Source organism: Coregonus lavaretus (assembly GCF_964263955.1).
Source record: "Coregonus lavaretus genome assembly, contig: HAP1_SCAFFOLD_268, whole genome shotgun sequence".
NCBI classification, from domain to species: Eukaryota; Metazoa; Chordata; class Actinopteri; order Salmoniformes; family Salmonidae; genus Coregonus; species Coregonus lavaretus.
The window spans coordinates 290,235-310,000 of record NW_028166048.1 but is presented as its reverse complement, the minus strand read 5'-3'; the positions used below and the strand labels follow the sequence as shown (position 1 = coordinate 310,000).

The window sequence follows — 19,766 nt, the reverse complement described above, 5'->3', positions numbered from 1 at the left end:
CTAATAACAGACCTGCAGGGTATAACCCTAACCTTACACCCTAATAACAGACCTGCAGGGTATAACCCTAACCTTACACCCTAATAACAGACCTGCAGGGTATAACCCTAACCTTACGCCCTAATAACAGACCTGCAGGGTATAACCCTAACCTTACACCCTAATAACAGACCTGCAGGGTATAACCCTAACCTTACACCCTAATAACAGACCTGCAGGGTATAACCCTAACCTTACACCCTAATAACAGACCTGCAGGGTATAACCCTAACCTTACGCCCTAATAACAGACCTGCAGGGTATAACCCTAACCTTACACCCTAATAACCCTATAAACGACATTTTTTTTATTTTTTTTTATTTAACCTTTATTTAACCAGGAAGGGCTCATTGAGATTTAAAATCTCTTTTTCAAGAGCGTCCTGGCCAAGATAGGCAGCACCAAGTCATTACAAAAAATTACAGACAGACAACATGAAAAACTACAAGTAATCTAGTAAAAACCATTCATGAATTCACAAGAGTATAACAATATCAAAAACAGCAAATTAAAGACATTGACAGGTCAGGGAATCAGCCTCAAAATCCTTCATCAGAGATTTAAAAACACCAATCGGGACAAGTTCTTCCAGTTTAAAATTATTTTGTAAGGTGTTCCAAGACATGCAGGGGGATTTCTGTTTCTCCCTCAGTAGAACCTGCTACTCTTTAATAATTCAAACATTTAATAACTCTGTAGTTTACAGGTCTATGATGTTGATAATTCTTTTCACTATTGTATTACAGTTAGCGACCTGCTACGGTACAACTCTACTAGACCATGTTGAGCTGTGACTCACTGCCTCTCTCCCCTCTCTCCCCTCTCTCCCCTCTCTCCCCTCCCTCCCTTCCCCTCCCCCCAGGGCTGCCAGCTGTACCCAGGAGGTTCCTCTCCAGGGGAAGGTAACGTCTCTGGACATCTCTACTGACCACCGCCAGCTCCTCAGCTGCTCCAGAGACGAGAGTCTGCAGGTGGTCGACCTCCGCATGACCAACTCCAGGGTCTGCTTCAGGTAGCCAGACCGGCGCAGCGTGGCGCTGTAATACTCTGTGTTGATCCTAGCCCAGTGGGCCGGCAGGTGGCGATATTGATCTGGTATTGATGGTTCCATCTTACCGTCCAAACGCATCGTATGCAGCTGGCAATATACTGGTGTCCCCCCGTGGACCAGTTCGTACCTAAAACATGATTCATTCAGGCTGCAAAGGCGTCAATTTCCTCCTTAACTAGATTTAATGGCGAGAAGGTGGAAAATAACTGGGAAAATATGCGTACTTTATTTACGAAACACCATTTTCCAACACCATGCTAAAGTGGCTAATACAACTTCCTAATGTTACGCCCTGCGTTCAGCCAGGGGTAAACTGGCTGACTGCTGCATCCTGATTGGCTGAAAGCAATACGCAACATCCGGGACTAGCGTTCCTAGGTATTAGCCACTTTAGCATGGTGTTGGAAAATGGTGTTTCGTAAAGAAAGTACGCACATTTTACCAGTTATTTTCCACCTTCTCGCCATTAAATCTAGTTAAGGAAGAAATCGACGCCTTTGCAGCCTGAATGGATAATGTTTTAGGTACGAACCGGTCCACGGGGGACACCAGTGTATTGCCAGCTGCATACAATGCGTTTGGACGGTAAGATGGAAACGACTCAATATCGCCATCTGCCGGCCTTTGGCCTATGTTGGTCCCTTCCTTTCAGGATCCATTTGCTCTCCTCCACTATAGAGCTAACCCTGGTCTGTCCCTGACGTGGCGCTCCTCCACTATAGAGCTAACCCTGGTCTGTCCCTGACGTGGCTCTCCTCCACTATAGAGCTAACCCTGGTCTGTCCCCTGACGTGGCTCTCCTCCACTATAGAGCTAACCCTGGTCTGTCCCTGACGTGGCGCTCCTCCACTATAGCGCTAACCCTGGTCTGTCCCTGACGTGGCGCTCCTCCACTATAGAGCTAACCCTGGTCTGTCCCTGACGTGGCTCTCCTCCACTATAGAGCTAACCCTGGTCTGTCCCTGACGTGGCTCTCCTCCACTATAGAGCTAACCCTGGTCTGTCCCTGACGTGGCGCTCCTCCACTATAGAGCTAACCCTGGTCTGTCCCTGACGTGGCTCTCCTCCACTATAGAGCTAACCCTGGTCTGTCCCTGACGTGGTGCTCCTCCACTATAGAGCTAACCCTGGTCTGTCCCTGACGTGGCGCTCCTCCACTATAGAGCTAACCCTGGTCTGTCCCTGACGTGGCGCTCCTCCACTATAGAGCTAACCCTGGTCTGTCCCTGACGTGGCTCTCCTCCACTATAGAGCTAACCCTGGTCTGTCCCTGACGTGGCTCTCCTCCACTATAGAGCTAACCCTGGTCTGTCCCTGACGTGGCTCTCCTCCACTATAGAGCTAACCCTGGTCTGTCCCTGACGTGGCTCTCCTCCACTATAGAGCTAACCCTGGTCTGTCCCTGACGTGGCTCTCCTCCACTATAGAGCTAACCCTGGTCTGTCCCTGACGTGGCTCTCCTCCACTATAGAGCTAACCCTGGTCTGTCCCTGACGTGGCGCTCCTCCACTATAGAGCTAACCCTGGTCTGTCCCTGACGTGGCGCTCCTCCACTATAGAGCTAACCCTGGTCTGTCCCTGACGTGGCTCTCCTCCACTATAGAGCTAACCCTGTGTGTTAATGTGTCTGATAATTGTCCTTTGTCTCTCATTTCAGAGCTGAGGGCTTCAAATGTGGCTGTGACAGCACCAAGGCTATATTTAGGTGAGCATTTACACTAACTCTATATATACAATGTTAATGATTGTGTAGGATGGTACAGGGGCCTGGGCTACAATACAGTCTGTAGGATGGTACAGGGGCCTGGGGTTCAACACAGTCTGTAGGATGGTACAGGGGCCTGGGCTTCAACACAGTCTGTAGGATGGTACAGGGGCCTGGGGTTCAACACAGTCTGTAGGATGGTACAGGGGCCTGGGGTTCAACACAGTCTGTAGGATGGTACAGGGGCCTGGGCTTCAACACAGTCTGTAGGATGGTACAGGGGCCTGGGCTACAACACAGTCTGTAGGATGGTACAGGGGCCTGGGATTCAACACAGTCTGTAGGATGGTACAGGGGCCTGGGATTCAACACAGTCTGTAGGATGGTACAGGGGCCTGGGATTCAACACAGTCTGTAGGATGGTACAGGGGCCTGGGGTTCAACACAGTCTGTAGGATGGTACAGGGGCCTGGGCTACAACACAGTCTGTAGGATGGTACAGGGGCCTGGGCTACAACACAGTCTGTAGGATGGTACAGGGGCCTGGGATTCAACACAGTCTGTAGGATGGTACAGGGGCCTGGGGTTCAACACAGTCTGTAGGATGGTACAGGGGCCTGGGGTTCAACACAGTCTGTAGGATGGTACAGGGGTATAATACTGCTTAATGAATGTGTATGAGGGTTAGGGAGGGCACAGGACCCCGGGGTATAAGACAGTCTACAACATGCTTCATTTGCCAGCTGAGGTTTTATAATGTCCTAGGGGAGTGTAACAGTCACTCCTTATTTCATTGTCTCTCTCCAAGGTCAGCTGGCTACAGATATCAATAGCACCATGCCAGACCAACGTGTCAGAGCAGAGTTTGGTCCAACCAACCCAGCCTCCTTATCTAGAGACTGATAGATATAAATAATGCATCCAAATATTCATGTGATTCTAACGGCCATACCTGATAGATCCACATATTTTAATAACACACAGAAGCCATAGTGTGTATATATTTGAGTAAGTAGCACATTATTTGCTGGCTGCCTCCTCACCCATGAAGTGACTTGTATTCTGTTGAAGCTGGCTGCCTCCTCACCCATGAAGTGACTTGTATTCTGTTGAAGCTGGCTGCCTCCTCACCCATGAAATGACTTGTATTCTGTTGAAGCTGGCTGCCTCCTCACCCATGAAATGACTTGTATTCTGTTGAAGCTGGCTGCCTCCTCACCCATGAAATGACTTGTATTCTGTTGAAGCTGACTGCCTCCTCACCCATGAACTGATTTGTATTATGTTGAAGCTGGCTGCCTCCTCACACATGAAATGACTTGTATTCTGTTGAAGCTGGCTGCCTCCACACCCATGAAATGACTTGTATTTTGTTGAAGCTGGCTGCCTCCTCACCCATGAAGTGACTTGTATTCTGTTGAAGCTGGCTGCCTCCTCACCCATGAAGTGACTTGTATTCTGTTGAAGCTGGCTGCCTCCTCACCCATGAAGTGACTTGTATTCTGTTGAAGCTGGCTGCCTCCTCACCCATGAAATTACTTGTATTCTGTTGAAGCTGGCTGCCTCCTCACCCATGAAATGACTTGTATTCTGTTGAAGCTGGCTGCCTCCTCACCCATGAAATGACTTGTATTCTGTTGAAGCTGACTGCCTCCTCACCCATGAACTGATTTGTATTATGTTGAAGCTGGCTGCCTCCTCACACATGAAATGACTTGTATTCTGTTGAAGCTGGCTGCCTCCTCACCCATGAAATGACTTGTATTTTGTTGAAGCTGGCTGCCTCCTCACCCATGAAGTGACTTGTATTCTGTTGAAGCTGGCTGCCTCCTCACCCATGAAGTGACTTGTATTCTGTTGAAGCTGGCTGCCTCCTCACCCATGAAATGACTTGTATTCTGTTGAAGCTGGCTGCCTCCTCACCCATGAAGTGACTTGTATTCTGTTGAAGCTGGCTGCCTCCTCACCCATGAGGTGACTTGTATTCTGTTGAAGCTGGCTGCCTCCTCACCCATGAGGTGACTTGTATTCTGTTGAAGCTGGCTGCCTCCTCACCCATGAAGTGACTTGTATTCTGTTGAAGCTGAACTAGAGAAAGAAGTAGAAACCTGCTTGGCTCCATATCCAGTCCTCTTTCCTCCCTAATCACTTCCAATGGGACTCTACTCTGCCTGTCTGTTAGCTAACCACGACTGTAGTCTGCACACTGTCGCTGACTTAGCAAAAGTGGACTGCATGACTTTAACCGGCACATTCTCTGTGTGTAATATTAGTGTGTAATATTAGTGTGTAATAGTAGTGAGTAATAGTAGTGTGTAATATTAGTGAGTAATATTAGTGAGTAATATTAGTGAGTAATAGTAGTGAGTAATAGTAGTGAGTAATAGTAGTGTGTAATATTAGTGTGTAATAGTAGTGTGTAATATTAGTGAGTAATAGTAGTGAGTAATAGTAGTGAGTAATATTAGTGTGTAATATTAGTGTGTAATAGTAGTGTGTAATATTAGTGAGTAATAGTAGTGAGTAATATTAGTGTGTAATATTAGTGTGTAATATTAGTGAGTAATATTAGTGAGTAATATTAGTGTGTAATATTAGTGTGTAATAGTAGTGTGTAATAGTAGTGAGTAATATTAGTGTGTAATAGTAGTGTGTAATATTAGTGTGTAATATTAGTGTGTAATATTAGTGTGTAATAGTAGTGAGTAATATTAGTGAGTAATATTAGTGTGTAATATTAGTGTGTAATAGTAGTGTGTAATATTAGTGAGTAATAGTAGTGAGTAATATTAGTGTAATAGTAGTGTGTAATATTAGTGTGTAATAGTAGTGTGTAATATTAGTGTGTAATAGTAGTGTGTAATATTAGTGTGTAATAGTAGTGTGTAATATTAGTGAGTAATAGTAGTGAGTAATATTAGTGTGTAATATTAGTGTGTAATAGTAGTGTGTAATATTAGTGAGTAATATTAGTGAGTAATATTAGTGTGTAATAGTAGTGTGTAATAGTAGTGTGTAATATTAGTGAGTAATATTAGTGAGTAATATTAGTGTGTAATATTAGTGTGTAATATTAGTGTGTAATAGTAGTGAGTAATAGTAGTGAGTAATAGTAGTGAGTAATATTAGTGTGTAATATTAGTGAGTAATATTAGTGAGTAATAGTAGTGAGTAATATTAGTGTGTAATAGTAGTGAGTAATATCAGTGAGTAATAGTAGTGAGTAATAGTAGTGAGTAATATTAGTGTGTAATATTAGTGAGTAATAGTAGTGAGTAACAGTAGTGAGTAATAGTAGTGAGTAATAGTAGTGAGTAATATTAGTGTGTAATAGTAGTGAGTAATAGTAGTGAGTAATAGTAGTGAGTAATATTAGTGAGTAATATTAGTGAGTAATATTAGTGAGTAATAGTAGTGAGTAATAGTAGTGTGTAATATTAGTGAGTAATAGTAGTGAGTAATATTAGTGCGTAATAGTAGTGAGTAATAGTAGTGAGCAATATTAGTGAGTAATAGTAGTGAGTAATATTAGTGTGTAATATTAGTGTGTAATAGTAGTGAGTAACAGTAGTGAGTAATATTAGTGAGTAATAGTAGTGAGTAATAGTAGTGAGTAATAGTAGTGAGTAATAGTAGTGTGTAATAGTAGTGAGTAATATTAGTGAGTAATATTAGTGAGTAATAGTAGTGAGTAATAGTAGTGAGTAATAGTAGTGTGTAATATTAGTGAGTAATAGTAGTGAGTAATATTAGTGAGTAATAGTAGTGTGTAATAGTAGTGAGTAATATTAGTGTGTAATATTAGTGAGTAATATTAGTGAGTAATATTAGTGAGTAATATTAGTGAGTAATAGTAGTGAGTAATAGTAGTGAGTAATATTAGTGAGTAATAGTAGTGAGTAATAGTAGTGTGTAATATTAGTGAGTAATAGTAGTGAGTAATAGTAGTGAGTAATATTAGTGAGTAATAGTAGTGAGTAATAGTAGTGTGTAATATTAGTGTGTAATAGTAGTGTGTAATATTAGTGTGTAATAGTAGTGTGTAATATTAGTGAGTAATAGTAGTGAGTAATAGCAGTGAGTAATATTAGTGTGTAATATTAGTGAGTAATAGTAGTGAGTAATATTAGTGAGTAATATTAGTGAGTAATAGTAGTGAGTAATATTAGTGTGTAATATTAGTGAGTAATAGTAGTGAGTAATATTAGTGAGTAATAGTAGTGAGTAATATTAGTGTGTAATATTAGTGTGTAATATTAGTGAGTAATAGTAGTGTGTAATATTAGTGTGTAATATTAGTGTGTAATATTAGTGAGTAATAGTAGTGAGTAATATTAGTGAGTAATATTAGTGAGTAATAGTAGTGAGTACTATTAGTGAGTAATAGTAGTGAGTAATAGTAGTGAGTAATATTAGTGTGTAATATTAGTGAGTAATAGTAGTGAGTAATATTAGTGAGTAATAGTAGTGTGTAATATTAGTGTGTAATATTAGTGAGTAATAGTAGTGAGTAATATTAGTGAGTAATATTAGTGAGTAATAGTAGTGAGTAATAGTAGTGTGTAATAGTAGTGTGTAATATTAGTGAGTAATAGTAGTGAGTAATATTAGTGAGTAATAGTAGTGAGTAATATTAGTGAGAGCGTACTGGATGAGGAATTTATAGATGTATGACAGAAGTCAAACATCTCACAACACTAGACTAGTTGGTTTTAGAAGAGTGATGTGAATTAATGTATATTGCATCTGTGTGACCAGACTGGCTGTTGACTTGAATGTTTTGAGCCGCTAGATATTCAGTTATAAAGGTCAAAGGAAATAGAAGAGAGCGTTAGGGCTGTGAGCAACCTTCAGCTGACATATCCGCCTCCTTCCGTTACCTCACACATGTCAAACTCATTCCACGGAGGGCCGGGTGTCTGCAGGTTTTCGCTCCACCCTTGTACTTGATTTATGAATTAAGGTCACTAATTAGTAAGGAACTCCCCTCACCTGGTTGTCCAGGTCTTAATTGAAAGGAAAAACCAACAACCAGCAGACACTCGGCCCTCCATGGAATGAGCTTGACCCCCTGCTCTACATGTTCCTCTCTCTCCCCTGTAAAGGCCACATGTGATGTTGGATCTGAGAGAGACAGAGAAATAGAAAGAGAGAGGGAGAGAGATAAAGAGAGAGAGAGAGGGAGAGGGCGAGTTTTTTTCTTTTTCTTTTGATGCGTGCTGATTTACTAACCGGTTTCCGCTGAATGCATTTTTACTGTTGCCATGACAACAGATGGACGGACCAGAATGCTTTGTGGTGTGGTGTTGTTGAGGGCCAGGCAGGAGTCAGGACATGGTACTCTAGTAATGTAGTGTAGTGGCCAGATATCAGCCTAGTATTGTATGGTATTGATATATCAGCCTTTAACTAACTAATTGTTCCTTATCTATCTATATACAGTGAGGGGAAAAAGTATTTGATCCCCTGCTGATTTTGTACGTTTGCCCACTGACAAAGAAATGATCAGTCTATAATTTTAATGGTAGGTTTATTTGAACAGTGAGAGACAGAATAACAACACAAAAATCCAGAAAAACTCATGACAAAAAAGTTATCAATTGATTTGCATTTTAATGAGGGAAATAAGTATTTGACCCCCTCTCAATCAGAAAGATTTCTGGCTCCCAGGTGTCTTTTATACAGGTAACGAGCTGAGATTAGGAGCACACTCTTAAAGGGAGTGCTCCTAATCTCAGTTTGTTACCTGTATAAAAGACACCTGTCCACAGAAGCAATCAATCAATCAGATTCCAAACTCTCCACCATGGCCAAGACCAAAGAGCTCTCCAAGGATGTCAGGGACAAGATTGTAGACCTACACAAGGCTGGAATGGGCTACAAGACCATCGCCAAGCAGCTTGGTGAGAAGGTGACAACAGTTGGTGCGATTATTCGCAAATGGAAGAAACACAAAAGAACTGTCAATCTCCCTCGGCCTGGGGCTCCATGCAAGATCTCACCTCGTGGAGTTGCAATGATCATGAGAACAGTGAGGAATCAGCCCAGAACTACACGGGAGGATCTTGTCAATGATCTCAAGGCAGCTGGGACCATCGTCACCAAGAAAACAATTGGTAACACACTACGCCGTGAAGGACTGAAATCCTGCAGCGCCCGCAAGTTCCCCCTGCTCAAGAAAGCACATATACAGGCCCGTCTGAAGTTTGCCAATTAACATCTGAATGATTCAGAGGAGAACTGGGTAAAAGTGTTGTGGTCAGATGAGACCAAAATGGAGCTCTTTGGCGTCAACTCAACTTGCCGTGTTTGGAGGAGGAGGAATGCTGCCTATGACCCCAAGAACACCATCCCCACCGTCAAACATGGAGGTGGAAACATTATGCTATGGGGTGTTTTTCTGCTAAGGGGACAGGACAACTTCACCGCATCAAAGGGACGATGGACGGGGCCATGTACCGTCAAATCTTGGGTGAGAACCTCCTTCCCTCAGCCAGTGCATTGAAAATGGGTCGTGGATGGGTATTCCAGCATGACAATGACCCAAAACACACGGCCAAGGCAACAAAGTAGTGGCTCAAGAAGAAGCACATTAAGGTCCTGGAGTGGCCTAGCCAGTCTCCAGACCTTAATCCCATAGAAAATCTGTGGAGGGAGCTGAAGGTTTGAGTTGCCAAACGTCAGCCTCGAAACCTTAATGACTTGGAGAAGATCTGCAAAGAGGAGTGGGACAAAATCCCTCCTGAGATTTGTGCAAACCTTGTGGCCAACTACAAGAAACGTCTGACCTCTGTGATTGCCAACAAGGGTTTTGCAACCAAATACTAAGTCATGTTTTGCAGAGGGGTCAAATACTTATTTCTCTCATTAAAATGCCAATCAATTTTTAACATTTTTGACGTGCGTTTTCCTGGATTTTTTTGTTGTTATTCTGTCTCTCACTGTTCAAATAAACCTACCATTAAAATTATAGACTGATCATGTCTTTGTCAGTGGGCAAATGTACAAAATCAGCAGGGGATCAAATACTTTTTTCCCTCACTGTATCTATCTATCTCTATCGATCTCTTCTCTCTTCCCCCCCCCCCCCCCTCTCTCTCTCTCAATTCAATTTCAATTCAATTTAAGGGGCATTATTGGCATGGGAAACATGTTAACATTGCCAAAGCAAGTGAAGTAGATAATAAACAAAAGTGAATTAAACAATACAAAAATTAAACATTACACTCACAAAAGTTCCAAAAGAATAAAGACATTTCAAATGTAATATTATGTCTATATACAGTGTTGTAATGATTTGCAAATAGTTAAAGTTCAAAAGGGAAAAGAAATCAATATAAATATGGGTTGTATTTACAATGGTGTTTGTTCTTCACTGGTTGCCCTTTTCTTGTGGCAACAGGTCACAAATCTTGCTGCTGTGATGGCACACTGTGGTATTTCACCTAATAGATAGGGGAGTTTATCAAAATTGGGTTTGTTTTCAAATTCTGTGTGGGTCTGCGTAAACTGAGGGAAATATGTGTCTCTAATATGGTCATACATTTGGCAGGAGGTTAGGAAGTGCAGCTCAGTTTCCACCTCATTTTGTTGGCAGTGTTCATAGCCTGCCTTCTCTTGAGAGCCAGGTCTGCCTACGGCGGCCTTTCTCAATAGCAAGGCTATGCTCACTTAGTCTGTCCATAGTCAAAGCTTTCCTTAAGTTTGGGTCAGTCACAGTAGTCAGGTATTCTGCCACTGTGTACTCTCTGTTTAGGGCCAAATAGCATTCTAGTTTGCTCTGTTTTTTGTTAATTCTTTCCAATGTGTCAAGTAATTCTCTTTTTGTTTTCTCATGATTTGGTTGGGTCTAATTGTGTTGTTGTCCTGGGGCTCTGTGGGGTCTGTTTGTGTTTGTGAACGTGAACAGAGCCCCAGGACCAGCTTACTTAGGGGACTCTTCTCCAGGTTCATCTCTCTGTAGGGGATGGCTTTGTTATGGAAGGTTTGGGAATCGCTTCCTTTTATGTGGTTATAGAATTTAACGGCTCTTTTCTGGATTTTGATAATTAGTGGGTATCGGCCTAATTCTGCTCTGCATGCATTATTTGGTGTTTTACGTTGTACACAGAGGATATTTTTGCAGAATTCTGCATGCAGAATCTCCATTTGGTGAATTCTTGGTTGGTGACCCCAGACCTCACAACCATAAAGGGCAATGGGTTCTATAACTGATTCAAGTATTTTTAGCCAGATCCTATTTGGTATATCAAATTTTAACTTCATTTTGATGCCCTAGAAGGCCCTTCTTGCCTTGTCTCTCAGATCGTTCACAGCTTTGTGGAAGTTCCCTTTTGCTCTGATGTTTAGGCCGAGGTATGTATCGTTTCTTGTGTGTTCTAGGGCAACGGTGTCTAGATGGAATTTGTATTTGTGGTCCTGGCAACTGGACCTTTTTTGGAACACCATTATTTTTGTCTTACTGAGATTTACTGTCAGGGCCCAGGTCTGACAGAATATGTGCAGAAGATCTAGGTGCTGCTGTAGGCCCTCCTTGGTTGGTGACAGAAGCACCAGATCATCAGCAAACAGTAGACATTTGACTTCAGATTGTAGTAGGGTGAGGCCGGGTGCTGCAGACTGTTCTAGTGCCCTCGCCAATTCATTGATATATACAGTGCCTTGCAAAAGTATTCATCCCCCTTGGCGTTTTTGCTATTTTGTTGCATTACAACCTGTAATTTAAATGGATTTTTATTTGGATTTCATGTACAGTGAGGGAAAAAAGTATTTGATCCCCTGCTGATTTTGTATGTTTGCCCACTGACAAATACATGATCAGTCTATAATTTTAATGGTAGGTTTATTTGAACAGTGAGAGACAGAATAACAACAAAAAAATCCAGAAAAACGCATGTCAAAAATGTTATAAATTGATTAGCATTTTAATGAGGGAAATAAGTATTTGACCCCCCCTCTCAATCAGAAAGATTTCTGGCTCCCAGGTGTCTTTTATACAGGTAGCGAGCTGAGATTAGGAGCACACTCTTAAAGGGAGTTTCTCAAACTAGACACGCTAATGTATTTGTCCTCTTGCTCAGTTGTGCACTGGGGCCTCCCACTCCTCTTTCTATTCTGGTTAGAGCCAGTTTGCGCTGTTCTGTGAAGGGAGTAGTACACAGCATTGTTCGAGATCTTCAACTGATGGTTGCTGATAATGGGCCTCTGTACACCTATGTAGATATTCCATTAAAAATCAGCCGTTTCCAGCTACAATAGTCATTTACAACATTAACAATGTCTACATTAACAATGTCTATTTCTGATCAATTTGATGTTATTTTAATAGACAAAAAAATTGTTTTTCTTTCGAAAACAAGCTCGTAGAGACATACCCCAAGAGACTTGCAGCAGTAATTGCTGCAAAAGGGTGGCTCTACAAAGTATTGACTTTGGGGGTGTTAATAGTTATGCAAAAGTGGATTTTCCCAAGGTTGCTGTTGACGCATATCCCACGGTAGTTATCGGGGTCAAATTTGTCTCCACTTTTGTGGATTGGGGTGATCAGTCCTTGGTTCCAAATATTGGGGGAAATGCCAGAGCTAAGGATGATGTTAAAGAGTTTAACTATAGATATTTGGAATTTGTGGTCTGTATATTTTATCATTTCATTTTAGGATACCATCAACACCACAGGCCTTTTTGGGTTGGAGGGTTTGTATTTTGTCCTGTAGTTCATTCAATGTAATTGGAGAAGTCCAGTGGGTTCTGGTAGTCTTTAGTAGTTGATTCTAAGATTTGTATTTGATCATTTATATGTTTTTGCTGTTTATTCTTTGTTATAGAGCCAAAAAGATTGGAGAAGTGGTTTATCCATACATCTCCGTTTGGATAGATAACTCTTCTCTCCTCTCTTCTTTCCTCTCCTCTCTTCGCTCTCTTTCTCTCTCTCTTCTCCTCTCCTCTCTCTCTCTCTCATCTCATCTCGTCTCCTCTCTTTCTCTCTCTCTCTCTTCTCGTCTCCTCTCTTTCTCTCTCTCTCTTCTCCTCTCTTTCTCTCTCTCTCTCTCTCTCTCTCTCTCTCTCTCTCTCTCTCTCTCTCTCTCTCTCTCTCTCTCCTCTCTCTCTCTCTCTCTCTCTCTCTCTCTCTCTCTCTCTCTCTCTCTCTCTCTCTCTCTCTCTCTCTCTCTCTCCTCTCTCTCTCTCTCTCTCTCTCTCTCTCTCTCTCTCTCTCTCTCTCTCTCTCTCTCTCTCTCTCTCTCTCTCTCTCTCTCTCTCTCTCTCTCTCTCTCTCTCTCTCTCTCTCTCTCTCTCTCTCTCTCTCTCTCTCTCTCTCTCTCTCTCTCTCTCTCTCTCTCTCTCTCTAGTCCTGATGGGAGCTACCTGGCAGCAGGATCAGCAGACGGAGCCGTCTATATCTGGAACGTCAACTCTGGCAACCTGGAGACACGACTACCGGACATGCACAGGTAAGACAACTGGACTAGACTAGACTGGACTGGACGGTCCACAGTCTGCCTGTCTGTCCTCTGAACCCCACCCAGCCTCTGAGGACCTTAGCTTTTAGCAGCTATCCTCAGCCCTACTGGGCTCTGGCCAACACAGCATCAATTAGGTTTATGACACTTCCTCTTTGCAGTGTGTTGTAGAGGCTATTAGTGGACTAGAGAATGTTACAGGCTATTAGATAGTGTTTACATTAGCAGAAGGGGAGAGAGCAGGGTTCTGTCAGCAGAAGGGGAGAGAGCAGGGTTCTGTCCGCAGGAGGAGAGAGCATGGTTCTGTCCGCAGGAGGAGAGAGCATGGTTCTGTCAGCAGGAAGGCAGAGCAGGGTTCTGTCCGCAGGAGGGGAGAGCAGGGTTCTGTCAGCAGGAGGGCAGAGCAGGGTTCTGTCAGCAGGAGGGCAGAGCAGGGTTCTGTCAGCAGGAGGGCAGAGCAGGGTTCTGTCAGCGGGAGGGCAGAGCAGGGTTCTGTCAGCAGGAGGGCAGAGCAGGGTTCTGTCAGCAGAAGGGGAGAGAGCAGGGTTCTGTCCGCAGGAGGGGAGAGCAGGGTTCTGTCAGCAGGAGGGCAGAGCAGGGTTCTGTCAGCAGGAGGGGAGAGCAGGGCAGAGCATGTACTGAACGTTGGCCGTGTCCATGGTGTCTGTGGAGCTGCCTGAATGTTGGCCGTGTCCATGGTGTCTGTGGAGCTGCCTGAATGTTGGCCGTGTCTGTTCTTAGTGTTGTTTGTGGCTCTGCTCTGTTTGGTTCCCAGTGAATCCAACAGTCCATCTGCTCTGTTTGGTTCCCAGTGAATCCAACAGTCCATCTGCTCTGTTTGGTTCCCAGTGAATCCAACAGTCCATCTGCTCTGTTTGGTTCCCAGTGAATCCAACAGTCCATCTGCTCTGTTTGGTTCCCAGTGAATCCAACAGTCCATCTGCTCTGTTTGGTTCCCAGTGAATCCAACAGTCCATCTGCTCTGTTTGGTTCCCAGTGAATCCAACAGTCCATCTGCTCTGTTTGGTTCCCAGTGAATCCAACAGTCCATCTGCTCTGTCACTTCTAGAAAAACACTGAGTGAGTCAAAGCTGTTCCACTGTCTGTCTGGTGGACGCACATTGAAGTGATTGAGATTTAGGCGACGTCCAGAGCCCTATGGCACCCTCCTCCCAATGCCGTGCACTACTTTTGGCCAGAGCCCTATGATGGCGGCAGGTAGCTTAGTGGTTAAGAGCGTAGTGCCAGTAACCGAAAGGTCGCTGGTTCTAATCCCCAAGCCGACTAGGTGGAAAAATCTGTCGACGTGCCCTTGAGCAAGGCACTTAACCCTAATTTGCTCCTGTAAGTCGCTCTGGATAAGAGCCTCTGCTAAATTACTTTAAAATAAAATAAATGTTTTGGCTAAGAAGAATAGGTTGTCATTTCAGATCAACCATTATTGACTGTCCTCCTTCTCCTCGGCAGTTCCTCCATCAACGCCGTGGCCTGGTCTGGGTCTGGGGAGTACGTGGTCAGTGTGGACAAGAGCCGGCGTGCCGTCCTCTGGAGCGACATTTAAACAGTCTGGTCGACTGGCCAGCCTCAGACCCATTTGAACATCAGTCTGGGGTTAGGGTTAGACTGGCCCATCTGAACATTGGCTGAGAGAACACAGAACACAGAACACAGAACACAGAACACATTGGATGTTTGTCTCACTCCTGATACCAGTCAGACAGAACGGATGGGGATGGTATCCAACTGTTGCCTGGCTGCCGATCCACATCACTCAGGCCAAACGCCACGCCCACTAACGTTTCTCCTCCACCATGAGGCTGGATTGGCTTCCTCCCCGAAGACTTCTCGAATGCCAACAGATTCAAACTGTTCTGATTGGTCCCAGAACCCAATGGGTTGGACCAGAGCCCACATGATTCATGAATTATGTAATTTTGATGTCAGCACAAACGACTTCTAGGATGGCAGGTTCAGACTGATGTGCGGCGCGATCGATAGAGCAGCAGAATTCAATTCAGTCGTCAGATCTGACACATTCTGCTATTTTCCTTTTGTATTTAACTTTTCTAAGGGAAACTGGCAGAAAATCATAGATACAATATCTGTCTGTCAAAAAGTCAATAGTTTCATTACATGTTATTATGCTGAAAATGTGCTAGCGTTCATTTTATTCTCTCCATGATGTCTTTCCCGAGGTAAATGGGTAGAAAACATTGTATGGAGTCCTAATGGTGCCAACACAACTCCATAATGTTGCTTTGCCTTTTTGTAAACAAGCATTTGTTCTGTCAAAACAACGTTTCTTACTTAGTGGTTCAAAATAATGTGGCGTCTAACCATTGGTATTGGGGAATGAAAAGCGTGAAACTAATACGCTAGTTATTCAGGGATAAGGATTCATATCCTCTGCTTGAAACAATTGGAGGTAAAGCTTCATGCCCATTGCTGGCTTACAGTTAGGGTTACACTGGTCTGCTGGTCTAATAGGTGTTCCTGTTATTAAATGATGGAGGGTTTTAGTCTAAGCTACATGACACATGTAGAGGGCTGAACGGAATAGGGTTATCTAGAGGGTTCTAACGGGAATAGGGTTATCTAGAGGGTTCTAAAGGGAATAGGGTTATCTAGAGGGTTCTAAAGGGAATAGGGTTATCTAGAGGGTTCTAAAGGGAATAGGGTTATCTAGAGGGTTCTAAAGGGAATAGGGTTATCTAGAGGGTTCTAAAGGGAATAGGGTTATCTAGAGGGTTCTAAAGGGAATAGGGTTATCTAGAGGGTTCTAAAGGGAATAGGGTTATCTAGAGGGTTCTAAAGGGAATAACCAGCTGTTGCTGGTCTGTTATTGAGAACATTACAACTTTACCATTCCTCACGGGGGTATTTGCTTGGCTTTTGTCCACATTCAGTAATACAGCTGGACAACATTTAGCATTTAGTCATAAAATCATATTGAGGTGTTACTGATGAGAGCAATAAACCTGCCTCTCTCTCTCTCTCTCTCTCTCTCCTCTCTCTCTGTCTCTCTGTCTCTCTGTCTCTCTCTCTCTCTCTCTCTCTCGTGTGTGCCTCTATGCAGTTATACTCAGTGATTCAGATTAAAATGCTGAGTTGCATTCAGCAGCCGTTTGGCCTCTCAGCTTCAGTCCTCAGTCTAACACACTCTTCATGTAAAGCTGAGATAGACACCATTTTACTTCTCTAATTCCTCCGTGTTACTCATTCACATATACGTTGTGTAAACCGTGTTACTCATTCACATATAGATGTTGTGTAAACCATGTAAAACATTAATATTGTCTTCAGTATATACAGTTCACTCTGCATTTTATAATGATGTGGTGATAACGTCTTTTAACTAACAGATGGTCAGTTAAGCACAGTTAGTGGTTATGTTTCAAATGTTTTGGATTAACTAAAGGGATATCCTTGTGTGTGTGTCTATGGGAAGGGAATCAGGGAGGGTATGGGATATGCCATGTAAATGCTGTATTATATAGGGTATGGGGGGCCAGTATGAACTCACTAATTGGAAGTCGCTCTGGATAAGAGCATCTGCTAAATGACTAAAAATGTCAATTGAATCACTAAAATTTTTTATGCCATACAGCCAGGTCCAAAACTATTGTCCCCCTTGATAAAGATGAGCAAAAAATTATAATACAATAAATAATACTAATACAATTTCTCAGAGAAAGAGATTTGTTTAACAAGTAATACTTTTTTTTTTCCAACAAAAAGAAACGGGTCAAGATTATTGCTAAGCCTGTTTTCATAAACCTTTCAATACCTCACCTTGGGAGGATAACGGCACTGAGCCAGAAAGATTCTGTGTGGATGAATGGTCTAAGAGCCCTCCCAATGTGTTCTCCAATTTCATAAAACATTTTAGAAAAAGGCTCATTGCCGTTATTCTCACAAGGTGAGGTATTGAAAGGTATTGAAAACGGGTGCCAACAATTTTGACCCCTATCTTTTTGAGAAAACGTTATATTACTTGTTAAACAAAATCTATTTCTCTCAGAAATTCCAATTGTATAAGATAATATATATACAGTGGCAAGAAAAAGTATGTGAACCCTTTGGAATTACCTGGATTTCTGCATAAATTGGTCATACAATCTGATCTGATCTTCATCTAAGTCACAACAACAGACAAGCACAGTCTGCTTAAACTGGTAACACACAAACAATTATACATTTCCATGTCTTTATTGAACACACCGGGTAAACATTCACAGTGCAGGGTGGGAAAAGTATGTGAACCCTTGGATTTAATAACTGGTTCTTCTGAAGCTATTCTGTTGTTGGTTTACTTCTGTGTTTTGGGTCGTTGTCCTGTTGAGCTTCAATTGGCGGACAGAAAGCCTTACATTCTCCTGCAGAATGTCTTCATAAACGTGGGAATTCATTTTTCCGTCGATGATAGCAAGCTGTCCAGGCCCTGAGGCAGCAAAGCAGCCCCAAACCATGACGCTCCCTCCACCATACTTTACAGTTGGGATCAGGTTTTGATGTTGGTGTGCTGTGCCTTTTTTTTCTCCACACATAGTGTTGTGTGTTCCTTCCTTCCAAACAACTCAACTTTAGTTTCATCTGTCCACAGAATATTTTGCCAGTAGCGCTGTGGAACATCCAGGTGCTCTTTTGCGAACTTCAGACGTGCAGCAATGTTTTTTTTTTGGACAGCAGTGGTTTCTTCCGTGGTGTCCTCCCATGACCACCATTCTTGTTTAGTGTTTTACGTATCGTAGACTCGTCAACAGAGATGTTAGCGTGTTCCAGAGATTTCTGTAAGTCTTTAGCTGGCACTCTAGGATTCTTCTTAACCTCGTTGAGCGTTCTGCGCTGTGCTCTTGCAGTCATCTCTGCAGGACGGCCACTCCTAGGGAGACTAGCAACAGTGCTGAACTTTCTCCATTTATAGACAATTTGTCTTACCGTTGACTGATGAACATCAAGACTCCTGAGTGGCGCAGTGGTCTAAGGCACTGCATCGCAGTGCTAACTGTGCCACTAGAGATCCTGGTTCGAATCCAGGCTCTGTCGCAGCCGGCCGCGACCGGGAGACTCATGGGCGGCGCACAATTGGCCCAGCATCGTCCAGGGTAGGGGAGGGAATGGCCGGCAGGGATGTAGCTCAGTTGATAGAGCATGGCGTTTGCAACGCCAGGGTTGTGGGTTTGATTCCCACGGGGGGCCAGTATAAAAAAATATATACGTATTCACTAACTGTAAGTCGCTCTGGATAAGAACGTCTGCTAAATGACTAAAATGTAAATGTAAAATGTTATAATTTTGTAACCCTTTCCAGCTTTATGCAAGTCAACAATTCTTCTGAGATCTATTTTGTTCGAGGCATGGTTCCCATCAGGCAGTGCTTCTTGTGAATAGCGAACTCAAATTCTGTGAGTGTTTTTTTATAGGGCAGCTCTAACCAACATCTCCAATCTCGTCTGATTGGTTGGACTCCAGGTCAGCTGACTCCTGACTCCAATCAGCTTTGGAGAAGTCATTAGCCTACGGGGGTTCACATATTTTTTCCAACCTACACTATGAATGTTTAAATGATGTATTCAATATAGACAAGAAAAATTCAATAATTTATGAGTTTAAGCAGACTGTGCTTGTCTGTTGTTGTGACTTAGATGAAGATCAGATCAGATTGTATGACCAATTTATGCAGAAATCCAGGTAATTCCAAAGGGTTCACATACTTTTTCTTGCCACTGTATGTATATATATATATATATATATACACTACCAGTCAAAAGTTTGGACACCTACTCATTCAAGGGTTTTTCTTTATTTTTACTATTTTTTACATTGTAGAATAATAGTGAAGACATCAAAACTATGAAATAACACATATGGAATCATGTAGTAACCAAAAACAGTGTTAAACAAATCAAAATATATGTTATATTTGAGATTCTTCAATTAGCCACCCTTTGCCTTGATGACAGCTTTGTACACTCTTGGCATTTTCTCAACCAGCTTCATGAGGTAGTCACCTGGAATGCATTTCAATTAACAGGTGTGCCTTCTTAAAAGTTAATTTGTGGAATTTCTTTCCTTCTTAATGCTTTTGAGCCAATCAGTTGTGTTGTGACAAGGTAGGGGGGTATACAGAAGATAGCCCTATTTGGTAAAAGACCAAGTCCATCATTACTTTAAGACATGAAAGTCAGTCAATCTGGAAAATGTCAAAAACGTTGAAAGTTTCTTCAAGTGCAGTTGCAAAAACCATCAAGCGCTATGATGAAACTGGCTCTCATGAGGACCGCCACAGGAATGGAAGACCCAGAGTTACCTCTGCTGCAGAGGATAAGTTCATTAGAGTTACCAGCCTCAGAAATTGCAGCCCAAATAAATGCTTCACAGAGTTCGTCACAGACACATCTCAACATCAACTGTTCAGAGGGGACTGTGTGAATCAAGCATTCATGGTCGAATTGCTGCAAAGAAACCACTACTAAAGGACACCAATAAGAAGAAGAGACCTGCTTGGTGCAA

The 19,766-nt window shown here is 42.8% G+C and overlaps 1 protein-coding gene across 4 annotated transcripts in view; it reads left to right on the top strand.

Moving 5' to 3' along the window:
- LOC311115175 (protein Atg16l2-like) overlaps window positions 1-19,168 on the top strand; it is a 97,494-nt gene extending 78,326 nt beyond the window's left edge. For 3 of the 4 annotated variants that reach the window (XM_084190379.1, XM_084190378.1, XM_084190380.1), the window contains 2 exons: window positions 13,143-13,244; window positions 14,721-19,168. In XM_084190379.1, coding sequence (XP_084046505.1) covers window positions 13,143-13,244; window positions 14,721-14,814 — 196 coding nt within the window. In that variant the 3' untranslated portion in view covers window positions 14,815-19,168. Of the gene's footprint in view, window positions 1-2,748; window positions 2,797-13,142; window positions 13,245-14,720 lie in introns of all 4 variants that reach the window. The other variant, XM_084190381.1, reaches the window with a different exon arrangement.
- Window positions 19,169-19,766: the final 598 nt, after the last annotated feature.